Source organism: Sinocyclocheilus rhinocerous, unplaced genomic scaffold, assembly GCF_001515625.1.
Source record: "Sinocyclocheilus rhinocerous isolate Xijiao unplaced genomic scaffold, SAMN03320098_v1.1 scaffold1841, whole genome shotgun sequence".
Taxonomy (NCBI): Eukaryota; Metazoa; Chordata; class Actinopteri; order Cypriniformes; family Cyprinidae; genus Sinocyclocheilus; species Sinocyclocheilus rhinocerous.
In genome coordinates this window covers 1,159,405-1,172,412 of record NW_015666172.1, presented here as the reverse complement: position 1 = coordinate 1,172,412, position 13,008 = coordinate 1,159,405, and the positions used below count along the sequence as shown (strand labels likewise).

Below are 13,008 nucleotides of genomic sequence, written 5' to 3'. Positions count from 1 at the left end.
CAAGCCACCAGTTGTGGCCACCAGGGAAAATATTTTCCCTTCACTAAGACCAAACCCCACTCCAGATCTGTGTCAATCCACTTCCACTACATAACTGATACAGTGGAACTGGACATTGTAAGAAGAATAAAAAATATCCAAGAATGAAGCTGGCAACCACTAGGTGGCGATATTGGTTCATTTTCGTCAATGCTCTTTGGATTGTACACAATTTTATTTTATTTATTTATTTATTCTTTTGACCTTGTTGGATTAAGCATATCTTTTTTTTAAGTATATAATCAACTTACAAAATGCATAATATATTTGTAGTTTATATTTTAGATTTATTGTAATCTAAAATCTGTTATTTATTCATTCATTCATTTTCATTTGTTTATCATATTAAATGTATATATTTTTATATTCAATTTTAAACTAGAGACTGTTAATTGATTTGATTTGATTTGTTTTAAATTGATTTGGGCTGCATGTCATGCAGTGAGTGTAATTTGGCCACATAAATTTATAATCTGCTTTATAAATCATTTACATTTATAATACAGATTATATAAATATGTCAATGGACATGTTTGGACTCATATATATATATATATATATATGTGTGTGTGTGTGTGTGTATATATATATATATATATATATATTGAAAAATACTAAAGGTATAATACAAAAAAAGTACAAAAAATATATATATTTTGCAGGTTTTTGCAAAAAGTCTCTTATGCTCACCAAGCCTGCACTTATTTTATCAAAAGTATAGTAATATTGTGAAATATTATTAAAATTTAAATTAACTGTAAAATATACTTTGAAATGCAATTTATTCCTGTGATGGCTAAGCTGAATTTTCAAGTGTCTTTACTGTTTTGATCTATGCATTACTGACCCCGAGCTTTTGAATTGTAGTGTATAATGACCAAATAATGACCAAAACTATCATATATTTTACCTTTTTCAAAGTAGCCACCCTAGATTACAGCTCAACCAACCGCATTTGGTGCATCCTGGGAGTAAAATATTGAAACACTATTCTGGACACTTTTTTCTGTGCTCAAATTCATCCATTTAAAAAGTAAATGCATATAATTTAGGTTTTGTAAAGAAATTCAATACAGACACAGTTTATGTTCAAAATCATTTCATGATTTTAAATGAATTTAATGATCAAGATTTTTAAATTCATTCAAATATGTCCAAACATTTAGACTAGTGTATGAAAAGCAAAAATTAATTATCGTGTTTATTTTTATATGCAGCCTATTACAATAAAAATATTCAATTTGAGATGCTCATGTTTCACATGTTGTTCTTCGTAGTTGCAGCAGGGGGGGGGGCAGCAGAGGGGGAGCAGGTGTGTGTATCTGTGTGAGTGTATGTGTGTGGGACAGTGACTCAGAATCAGTGCCAGTCTGACATAAACACACTTCACAGGCTAAGCCTCTTTCTTTGCAATGAGGTCATATTCTTCTATTATGGTCTTCGGTCATTTACTGTTCAATTCTGCAGTAGACTACTTGTGCTAGAGGCTGCATTTACGTACATTTAAATGCTTCTTTTGCATAGGCTTTTGTGTGATAAAATGTTACTCTAATTAAAATACCATGTTAGGAAAATCACCATATTACATGTGTATTGTTTGGCATAAACTTTCTAAATATCTACTAAGGAAAAAGTGGCTTTTAAATAAGGCAAAAACCCATGACTTTTGTCCTAAAGTATAAACAGAGAATATTACATATTATTTATTTTTCGTCACTTTAGAAACTAATTGTGTGTGTGTGTGTGTGTGTGTTGAAACGGTTGCTTCTGAGATCTGTTGATGTGGTTACAGGAGCTGTATGTAGGTCAGGACTGAAGTAAAGTTAGACCCCAAAAGCTGGTGCAGTGCTGGGTAACGAAACATCAACACATTTTAGTCACTTCAATTAAACAGTAGTTTAATAAGCTGCCAAAAACATATATATATATATATATATAGCAAACGCATAGGATAAAAATAGGAAATAAGTAAGATTGTTTCCCCTCAAATTATCCTAATGGCTGAACTGCTGACATCTGTTAAAGGACAAGAGTCCTTGACCGAAAGAGGCGAGACGTGAACTTCCCAGAGGAGTTGAGGAAATTATAGGGGTTTCCCCTCTTCTTTACTGTGAGGACCATTAAGCATAAACAACATTTATCCAAAACCTGACAGAATTAAACTTTTTAAATCCTCAGCAGGTCAGTACAGAGCTAATTAAATCAAACATTTAACATTTCATTGGCTTTAACATATCAAATAACATTTTAATATATTAAAGCCATGTTTGAGACAGATGCATGTGGTATATTCATATGACCTTGTTACCATAGTGCCTAATGCTTTCACACTGTCAACTGCTCTTTCATTCAGATTGACAGTAAGCAGGTGTTACATGCATGTCTATATTTGTCACTGTTATCTCTGATCTTGAACAGATGGGGTAACAGTAACACAATGTCATATTCCACACTAGAAAGAGATGTGTGTTGAAAGATTATGAAATGTTATCTTTCTGTGAAATTAAGTTAGTTATTGAATGTTCATATTGTGCTCTTATAGAATCTGGACATCTGGAATCTGGGGTTGAGGCAGCTCTCAAATGTCTTTTGATGTTTCTTATTGGTTTAAATCAGGTACTTTGGTTGACCTGTCCGCTTTTGTCTTTACATTTGTAAGAATTGTTAAAAACATAAAAAAAAAAAAATACAATAAATATAAAAATTAATTACAATTTCCCAAGTACAAGTAAAGTGATTTTCAAAAAATCTGAGACCACACTGAAAATGTAAAATGAAAATTGTATCAATTTAATTTAATAACCAAAGCGTATAATATTTTTATTATTTATTATTATTATTATTATTTAAACATTTCTGTACTATTCATGGGTAACTAGTCAAATGTAAGTAAATCTGACACTGATCATATGAATTCCATTGTTCAGAAGGTCAGATGTTCTTGAAATTAAGACATTTTTTTTTTTTTTTTCATATAGTTTTTCACTACGATTGTTATGCTGATAATATAATTTGTACATAAACTACCGATTTTAAAAATGTTTTTGAAACAAGACTCTTATATGCTCACCAAGGCTGCATTTATTTGGTCAAAAATACAGTAAAAACACTAATATTGTGAAATATTATTACCATTCAAAAGAACTGCTTTCTATTTGAATATATTTTAAAATGTAATTTATTCCTGTGATGCAAAGCTGAATTTTCAGCATCATCACACCAGTCTTCAGTGATCCTTCAGAAATCATATTAATATGCTGATTTGCTGCTTAAGAAGTGCTGAAAACAGTTGCGCTGCTTCATATTTTTTTGGAAACCATGACAAATTTTTTCAGGATTCTTTGATGAATAGAAAGTTCAAAAGAACAGCATGTATTTGAAATGGAAATTTTTGGTAACAATGTGAAAGTCTTTACTTTCATTTCTGATCCATTTAATTAACCTTTTGAACGGTAGTGTCCATTTTATAAGCAGTGATCTTCATGGCTGAAATGGTTTAGTGATGAAACTGTGGTGTATTTTAAGAAATGTACCAGTGGCACTTAGATTTGTTTAGGCTTGTCTTCTTTTAGAACATTTCCTGCAGTTGGTACTTGGGCATGAGGAGGTCAAAGCCACAGGAAAACAGGAAGTACTGAGACCACGACAAGCTCAACTAACAGGAAGTGTACAGCTTTGAGCAGGAACCTTATTCGTGATCCGTAAGTTTATATTACAGCTCTCTCTCTTCCCTTTCCTGATCCCTCTATCAATGTTCTGGTATTCTTGGCTTGATGAACAAATTCAAATGACTCAACTAGTTAAATTAATCTAATTACTCTGTTGTCATATTCCAGAGAGGAGTTCAGAAGAGAAATTGCTGTAATAAGAGACAGGCAGCTGGAACCATATTTTGATTGGGGCGTTTTGGATAGAGGATCTTGGTGGGTTTATTTTGGATCCGGTCATCCTTTTTAAAGACTGCGTCAAAATAGAGCCTCAGAGATTTTTATCTTGCTTTGTGTGCTCCTTTGGTTTTGGACTTGCCACACCTGCCAAAGCTAATCTAAACTCTGATCAGCAGGGGCAAGTTTCAGCCTGCCCCACTCATACTGATCTAGATTCGGCTCCAGGTGCCCAGATCATAATCAAAATGATGCTATGATGTCTACAAAACTGGTCTCAGGTCATAATAACATAACATCAGGCTACCTGCTATTTTAGCCACACCTAAACCTAGTTCAAACAGTATGACTGTACTGAGCAAGAACAGTCAACTGTATCAGTTCTAGAAGTAATGCAAAGTAATATCCCACTTTTGTTGGCACTAGCCATTGGTTTCATTCTATTGTTTAAAACACAGTGAAAAAACTGCTTGCAAATGAGGTAATGGTGACCTTTAACCTTCCACAGAGTGCTTTGAATAGCCCTGTCAACCTCCATTCACTTCAACAAGACAAACTGCTTCCCATGGCAAGGTAAGAAAGCACAATGAAATATTACTTCACCTTACCCAGCAGGGGAGATCTGTGCTATATGTCACATTTTCTTTGCTCCTGTTAATATTTTTACAGTTCATTTTACATGCTGACAATGGCAGGGCATGTTGTCACATTGTAATTTGTCAATAAACAGCCTTTGTCTTTTTAGACTGTTAAACGGTAAAACAATCGTTAAGCACAAAACGATTCATGAACATGAATGAATTCCTCGACAGCAAAAATATTAAACAATTTAGCAGACAAATATTGAAATGAATTAATTATTAAATGTATTAAACATATATAAATAGACACTTAAAAAGGTGTAGAAACTATTTTCACTTAGAAATTGCTAGTAAATGTCACAATAATAAAGAAACAGCAAGTAATATGTACACAACTTATCTTTATTTACAACTTAGAAAAATAAGTGTGCAGTGTATATAATATTATGTATTATAATAAACATTTTGTTGCTTTGCAGCCTGAATTGGAGACGGACACAGTTTTTGTTTTATCCAGCTGTATTTACTCAGTGCAACTTATAACATCCAAGTGAATGATATAACACCAACATAGCAGAAAAAAATAAATAAATACATTTAAAAAACAGAATCACTGAGCTGGAACCGGTTGGAAAAAGGAACACCCTCTTGTGTCAGTATTTTGTTGAACCACCTTTTGCTTTAATTACAACCTTTAGTCTGTTGGGATATGTCTCTCCGAAGGCTGCACATCTAGACTTTGCAATATTTGCCCACTCTTCTTTGCAGAACTGCTCAAGTTCAGTTCAATTTGACGTCCGTTTGTGGACTGCAGTCTTCAAGTCATTCCACAGATGTTCAATGGGGTTTAAGTCTGGGCTCTGACGAGGCCATGCAACGACATTCACCTTTTTCTCCTTCAACCACTGTGTGCTCAGTTTTGCTGTGTGCTTTGGGTCATTGCCATGTTGGAAGGTAAACCTTCTTCCCATTGACAACTTTCTGGCAGAAAAGAATCACCCCCCTTTAAAATAATCACATTTTGTTGCTTTGCAGCCTGAAATGTACACGGAAATTTTTTTGTTTTATCCAGCTGTATTTACTCAGTGCAACTTATAACATCCAACTGAAAGATATAACAACATGTCAGAAAAAACAAAAAACAAAACAGAATCACTGAGTTGGAAAAAGGATTACCCCCTTTTGTCAGTATTTTGTTGAACCACCTTTTGCTTTAATTACAACCTTTAGTCTGTTGGGATATGTCTCTCCGAAGGCTGCACATCTAGACTTTGCAATATTTGCCCACTCTTCTTTGCAGAACTGCTCAAGTTCAGTTCAATTTGACGTCCGTTTGTGGACTGCAGTCTTCAAGTCATTCCACAGATGTTCAATGGGGTTTAAGTCTGGGCTCTGACGAGGCCATGCAACGACATTCACCTTTTTCTCCTTCAACCACTGTGTGCTCAGTTTTGCTGTGTGCTTTGGGTCATTGTCATGTTGGAAGGTAACCCTTCTTCCCATTGACAACTTTCTGGCAGAGGACAGCAGATTTTCCTCAAGAATTTGACGGTATTTTGCCCCATCCATTTTTCCTTCTATCCTGACAAGTGTTCCAGTCCCTGCTGCAGAGAAACACCCCCATAACAGGATATTACCACCTCCATGCTTTACTGGAGGAATGCTGTTATTTGGATGCTGAGCTGTATTGGATTTCCGCCAGACATATCGTTTGGTGTTGAGGGTAAATAATTCAGTTTTAGTCTCATCTGCCTCAGAATCTTCAAGGTGCGTTTAGGCAAAGCTCAGTCTGACTACATGTGGCCTTTCTTGAGGAGTAGCTTTTTTTCTTGTAACTCTCCCATACAAGCCACATTTGTGGAGAATTTGTGATATTGTTGTCACATGCACACAATGACCACTCTTTGTCATAAATTCCTGCAGCTGCTTCAGAGTTGCTGTAGCTCTTAGTCGCCTCTCTGACCGGTTTCCTCCCGGCTCTTTCATCCGGTGGAGCGATGTCCTGATCCAGGGAGGGTCTGTGTTGTACCATATACCTTCCACTTCTAAATAATAGACTTCACTGTGCTTCTAGGAATTGCTAAAGCCTTTGAAATTTTTTGTATCCATCTCCTGACTTGTGCCTGTCCACAACTTTATCCTGGAGATCTTTTGACAGTGCTTTGCCACCCATAGTTGATTGTTTGCTTCAGTTGCACTAACAAGGACTGAAATGCTCCAGTAAAAGCTCTTTTCATGCTGAGCTAATCAAAATGACCACAGCTGATCACAGTTGAAAGTCAAATGGCTTTGTGTGCCATTGAGAGGGTAATTAGTCATTTTTAGGAGGGGGTGATCCTTTTTCCAATTCAGTGATTCTGTTTTTTTTTTCCTGATATGTTTGTTTTATATCTTTCACTTGGATGTTATACGATGCAAATTGTAAATACAGCAAGTTGCAAATACAGCTGGATAAAACAAAATCTGTGTCCGTCTTCATTTCAGGCTGCAAAGCGACAACATTTTATTATTTATTCCTATATGATGATGATTCCGCTATGTCTATTAAACCTTTGAAATTACAATCACATCGGAATATTTAAACGTGCTTTCGCGCAGCCGCTGATCCAGAGAGAGCAACGCTCATCATGTGAGCCAAGCTTTAGCCTACAGTATGTTAAAAACAGCGTCACAAACAGTCTACACAGTCTAGGCTACATTTCTGTGTTGCAAACATTAAATAATAACGAAAGTATTGGGATACAATTTTATAGGCCGTATATAGAGATTTTTTTTACAAAATGAATTCATTTAAATTACTAAATATTTTTTTAAATAGACTCATTATAACATTTTAGACATTTAGGCTATAAATAGACTCATTTTGTCAGAACCTCCAGTAAATTAGCCTATATTATATTGTTTGGTTGTCTAATGTTTTGTTTTCATAATCGTGAGAGAACCGTGATCTCTATTCTAAAAATCAATTAGGCCTATCCAGAGTCATAGCATAAAAATATATATAATATATCTGGCATCTAACTAATTGCCTACTATTAGCACTGTTTCTAATATTACAATGTACAGACTATGATGTAAAATGTACAATTTTACAGACTTTATGTAGTACATTAACAAGGATTTGGTACAATAATAATGCCGCTTCTCATCCAGTGGCCCCCCTTTCTTTAGGTCCTTTCCGCGATCCATATCTACAATATAAATTTAAAGGGACAAAAGGCTATACTTCTTAATATAACACTTTATTGGATTAATGCATTAACTATATAGCTAAATTGGTGACCCAGCAAGCATTTCTGTTCCCAGCCATTCTAAGGGGGTGTAGGACGTGTCGGTTCAACTCGAGTGGTTGGTTGTATGTTTCCTCTGATCTGTCTGCGCTTATCTTCTGCAGCCTTCACTTTGACATTTGGAGCATGTGTGAACGAGGCGGCGGCGCGGAGCGGCCATCCCTGAAACATCGGGGGTAGGCGAAGTGACACAGCAATTCCCCCGATGTATTTTTAATTCATCGGTCTCTTCTGTGAGGAATTGTCTAATATAAGTGCAGTCATCATGACATCGGTTTGGAAGAGACTTCAGCGCGCTGGCAAAAGAGCGTCGAAGTTTCAGTTTGCTGCGTCCTTTAAAGAACTCACCGTAGAGTGCACTAAGAAATGGTAAGAAATGCGATTTCTCTTTTCGTTGTCATATATTGTTGTTATACACTATCATATAGGTTTATCGTTTCTCTTAAGTTTGACGTAGCTGCAGTAACACCAGTGTAGCGACGCGACGCTATAAAATGAGAACGCAACGCTCCCATTATAAACACCGAAGCTCGTGTGTGGTTGCAATGTACTGCCAGTGTGTTGTGGTTCTTTATAGTTCAAGAACGGATTATGAGGGCTTGTTTACACAGGCAAGCACATTTCTGTTTGTAGTAGTGAGTTTTGTTATTGGTATCTCCGCTTATACTTCAGTTTTACTTTCAGTTCTCCCGAACAATGTCATCTTAATGGTTCCACTTGAAGCGCATCTTCATGGACACTTGCATTAGCAGCTACAGATCAACTTCATTAGGCACTTTTTATGTGAGACGCTTTAACGCTGATGCTGATGGGAGGGTCTTACAAATGTTGATAAACAAAGTTACTAAGCATAGCCATTTATTTCCATGCAGTCATGCACATAGTCTTTTATTATATGTATTTCATCATTTCAAAAATATCTGAGTTGGGTCAAATTTGCTAGCGTTTATCTAGATTGCAGCTCTGCACTCATTTTCTAAAGTGCTTGAGGTGCTATCTGGGATGCTTTTATTGAAGGAGTGCTTTTTGAGCCACTTGTTGCTTGTTTTTTTCCTTTATTTTACTGTCCAACTCATTCATTAAGCAGTAAGCACAGTTTATTTTTGTATACAAAACTACATTCAAAGGTGGAAGCGTTTAGTGGAAGCGTTTAGATTTTAGAGATTTTACAGAAAAACAGAGCTACACGAAGCTACAATCACAAGAAACATTCAGAAAACTTCAGTCAGGTGTGCCAGACTTTGTATTCGCAGTGTGGCAAGTCCAGACAGACAGACACACACATGTAAGGAGAGTTCTGGTGTCCTTCATTTGCTTAGTTATAGTTATTAGTTGAGTGCAGTCATCTAAATCTGAAATACTGTAATTTCAATGCAGTTATCTCAATAATCCCTTTTAACAAAGAAATGCTCCTGCATTGTAGGCAAACTTAAAAATGTATTATTTTCCTGACAAACAACATCATAATGTGCATTAACATCATGTGACAGTGGATTTTTGTAATCAATATTCCATCAAAACAATGTTAGTAGAAGGAAAAGAAGGATTCATACTCGTTTGACTTTATCATAGAGTCAGTGTTAAGAGAAACACGGCTAGCTCAGAAGAATTTGTGGTATGTGGAATGGCTGGAATGATTAAAGATGTTTCTTTGTTATTTTTTTATTTGTGTATTTATTTATTTATTTTTGAAAACTAGGCATCAAGCCTAAAAAGCAGACAGATGGTGTAGACATGCCTTTATTATTGGCTGAAACATGTTCACTTTGAGACACTACATGGTTAGCCTTTTATTGTTTAAAAGTTAAGAGTTGGTAAGATTTGGTTTTTGAACTCTCTTGCTCACCAAGGCTGCATTTATTTAATCAAAAATACAATAAAAACAGTAACGTTGTGAAATAGTATTGCAATTTAAAATACCTGTTTTGTATTTTTATATATTTGAATGTGTCATTTATTCCTGTGCTAGCTGAATTTTCAGCATCATTACTCCAGTCTTCAGTGTCACATGATCCTTCAGAAATCATTCTAATTCTGCTTAAAAACATTTATTATCATCAATGTTTAAAACAGTTGTGCCACTAACATTTTTTTTGTGGAAACCATGACACACTTTTTCAGAATTGTTTGATGAATAGAAAGGTCAAAAGAACAGCATTTATTTAAAACAGAATTCTTTTGTAAAATTGTAAATGTATTTACAGTTACTTTTGATTACTTTAATGCATCCACCCTGAATAGAAGTATTCGTTTCTTTCAAAAAATATTACGGACCCCAAACCTTTGAACAGTAGTGCATTTCATGGAACATTCAGTAATATTAGCTGATGCTGCGATGATGTCATCTGACTTCTGTGGTCCATTAAGAGTGTGTCTTGTGTAGTCACATGACTTCACAATGTCTGACCTCAGAACAACTGGTTGATTCTATCAGTTAAATGACTCTGCTAGCTCTTGAATGTGAAATATGGTCATTGTTACAGGACAAGAATCTCTGATCGTAGTGTTTTAACTGGGTTATTATTTTACATATCATTTAAAAAAAGAATATGTGTAACGTTTTAACAAGTAACAAGTAACAAGTTTAAACATTGCACCATCCAGTACCTCAAATCTAAATAGTTGTTTGTGGGCATACAACTTGATTCCCTTCTTATGCAGTTTAATAGATGTAGCACTGTGCTTCAGCCGCTTTATATCAATGCGTGTGCCATTTCCCAGTCTATTTCTGTGAACCCCATGACTCGCTTGGCCTCCTGCATCTATTCACGCAGCTGCTGCTGACACTGACCTGCAATACGAGACCCAGAGGCCCACGATTCTCTATCTCCACCTTTCCTTTTCTTTATTATGACTTCAAATGCCACGTTAGCATGCATAGACATAATCTACTGCCAGTGCCATCATTTGGTTTTTCATCAGTTTGAGGAAATTATTTTATAGAAGCACTTCATGTCCCATTTATTTGACTGATCAGCACTTTTCCAGGTGTACTATTGAGTGATAGATGTTACAGGTGGGTTGCATGGGATGCCTGGAAAGGCAAAGCCATGTAGTTTATATCCCAAGATTAAAGGAACGACCTGCATGATATGAGAGTTGCATAATTGCATAGTCATCTGCACATATAAATAGTGTATGGTTGGTCATAGCTTGCATTTTTGTGTTATTTCACAGTTAATTGTGAAATTTTCGGTAAGAAATGGCAGCTGTGGTTGCCAGAAATGCCACAAATATGGAAGTAACGTTTTAGGTTTTACTGATTGAACTTAAATATGCAGTATATAACAATGTATATTTCATTAACAATGATACATGATTCACAACGATTCATGACACAATGTTAAAATACCAGCTTACTGAATTACTAAAATCTGTTTTGTACCTTTATAATACACTGACAACCATCACAAAACACAGACGGTAATGAGAAAGCCACATGTAGAATATAGTAGTTTAGTAAGGGAACTTACCATTAACCAATCAACAGGTTTTTCTGTAGCATTTTACAGTCTTTTACCATTAAAATTATGAAAATGTTTAGTAGTGCAGACATTTTCACTTTTGTATGTGTTCAAAACAAGCATTGAAGCATTGCTGTTGAGATTTAGCATAAAGGTAATTGGCAAAAACCCCCAAAACAAAACAGAAAAAGTGGTTAAAAATGAGACATTTGAACCAAAATCACTTCCATGAGGAAGTGGCATAGTGTGTGTAAGTTAAACAGCTGATCTGATCATGTTATTGTAAGGAGAGTCCACACCCTCCATTGAGGGAAGAGAGATCAGTTTGATGTAGACACACTGGGGAAAAGTAGAGCAAGTTTCAGGTTATATTTCTCACAACCACATTTAAGGGCAACCCTCCTCACACCTCTCTCTGTCAATACTCAGTCACTTTAGCTTACAATTAACTTGCACTTCTTTTTTTAAAAAGGTAATATTTTTATTGATTATATAAGGTAATATATTTACTGTTATTATTATTATTATTATTTTTATTTTTTTAATTATCCATTTATGATAGGAGTAAGTTTTTTTTTTAAGTACGTTTTTTTTCATTATAATTTATTCAATTCATCGTTGCAAAGCAACTTTACAGAAAATTAAGTTTCTACAATATTTAGTAGTAGCTTATCAGTGGTGACTGTCAGTTAATGTACATGCTAAATGTATTTATGCAAAATGTATGCATCAGAAATTATGCAAAAATAATTTCACTGATTTTAAATATACAGAATATATGTTGTTGGCATTTAAATGTGGGTGGTCAAGTATTCATCTGTCTGATGTCTGAAAGTTGTGTAAGTGTGTAGAATGAATCCTTTTTGTAGCCTTGATTCAATAAAACAATCTCTTTTTGGTAGGGATGTACCGATTCACTCAACTCACGATTCGATTCGATTCACGATTTTTTTTTAACAAAATGAGATTTAAGACAAATTATAAATTAAATGTGTCCTTTTATTATTGCCTGAACAAAAGCATACACGCAACATGAGCAGTTTTTAATCTAAATTAAATTGTATATTTTCAAAATTTGATGCAAGAACAGAATGGTTTGACTTCAGTTTTGTGAAACTATGCATAAAAAAATGTCTGCATGAAACAGAAACAGCAGACGAGCTGAATGAGACGCAAGCTGTGTCTCATTTAGCTCCTCAAACATTGAACAAAATAAAACAAGTAAAAGCATTTTTTTTTTTCAAATTACTTTCCAAATTTAGAAATAATTTTCCTTTGTTTAAGTAGTGTGAGAGCGCAACGATGCTCTAAATGTGTTGGCAAAGCAACGTGATACTTCCTGTTTCCTTTTCCGCCTGTCCTACGAAGGCCGTCTCGTTTAATTCTAGATTGAGGACACTTCGTATATGCATCCTACAGAGGATGCGACCTCCAGAGGATTCGACCTCCGGAGGGTGCAGCCTTCTAAATGAGACACAGCGGCAGATTCACTCTTTGCCAGCAGGTGGCGTTTAAAGCGTTCCCTTGGTTACCGCTGTAAACAAAGCAGTGCTGCACTTATGAACTTTAATATGCATTATACAGAGGCAAGATAAATACCATCGAAAGACAGCAAGTTCCCCTCAGACATGGATTCATATAAACTCCTACCCCTAATTGAATCGTTTCAACCGGCTCGCGGTTAATCGTTACATCCCTACTTTTTGGACTTGGCAGTTTTGAGATGAAAATTACAGTATGTTTTCATAGT

General features: G+C 35.2%; 1 protein-coding gene across 1 annotated transcript in view; it reads left to right on the top strand.

Annotated features, from left to right (window-relative positions):
• The first annotated feature begins 7,917 nt into the window (after positions 1 to 7,917).
• Positions 7,918 to 13,008, top strand: part of LOC107731881 (uncharacterized) — a 40,112-nt gene continuing 35,021 nt past the window's right edge. Inside the window, 1 exon segment of the mRNA XM_016543069.1 lies at positions 7,918 to 8,163. Coding sequence (XP_016398555.1) covers positions 8,060 to 8,163 — 104 coding nt within the window. The 5' untranslated portion in view covers positions 7,918 to 8,059.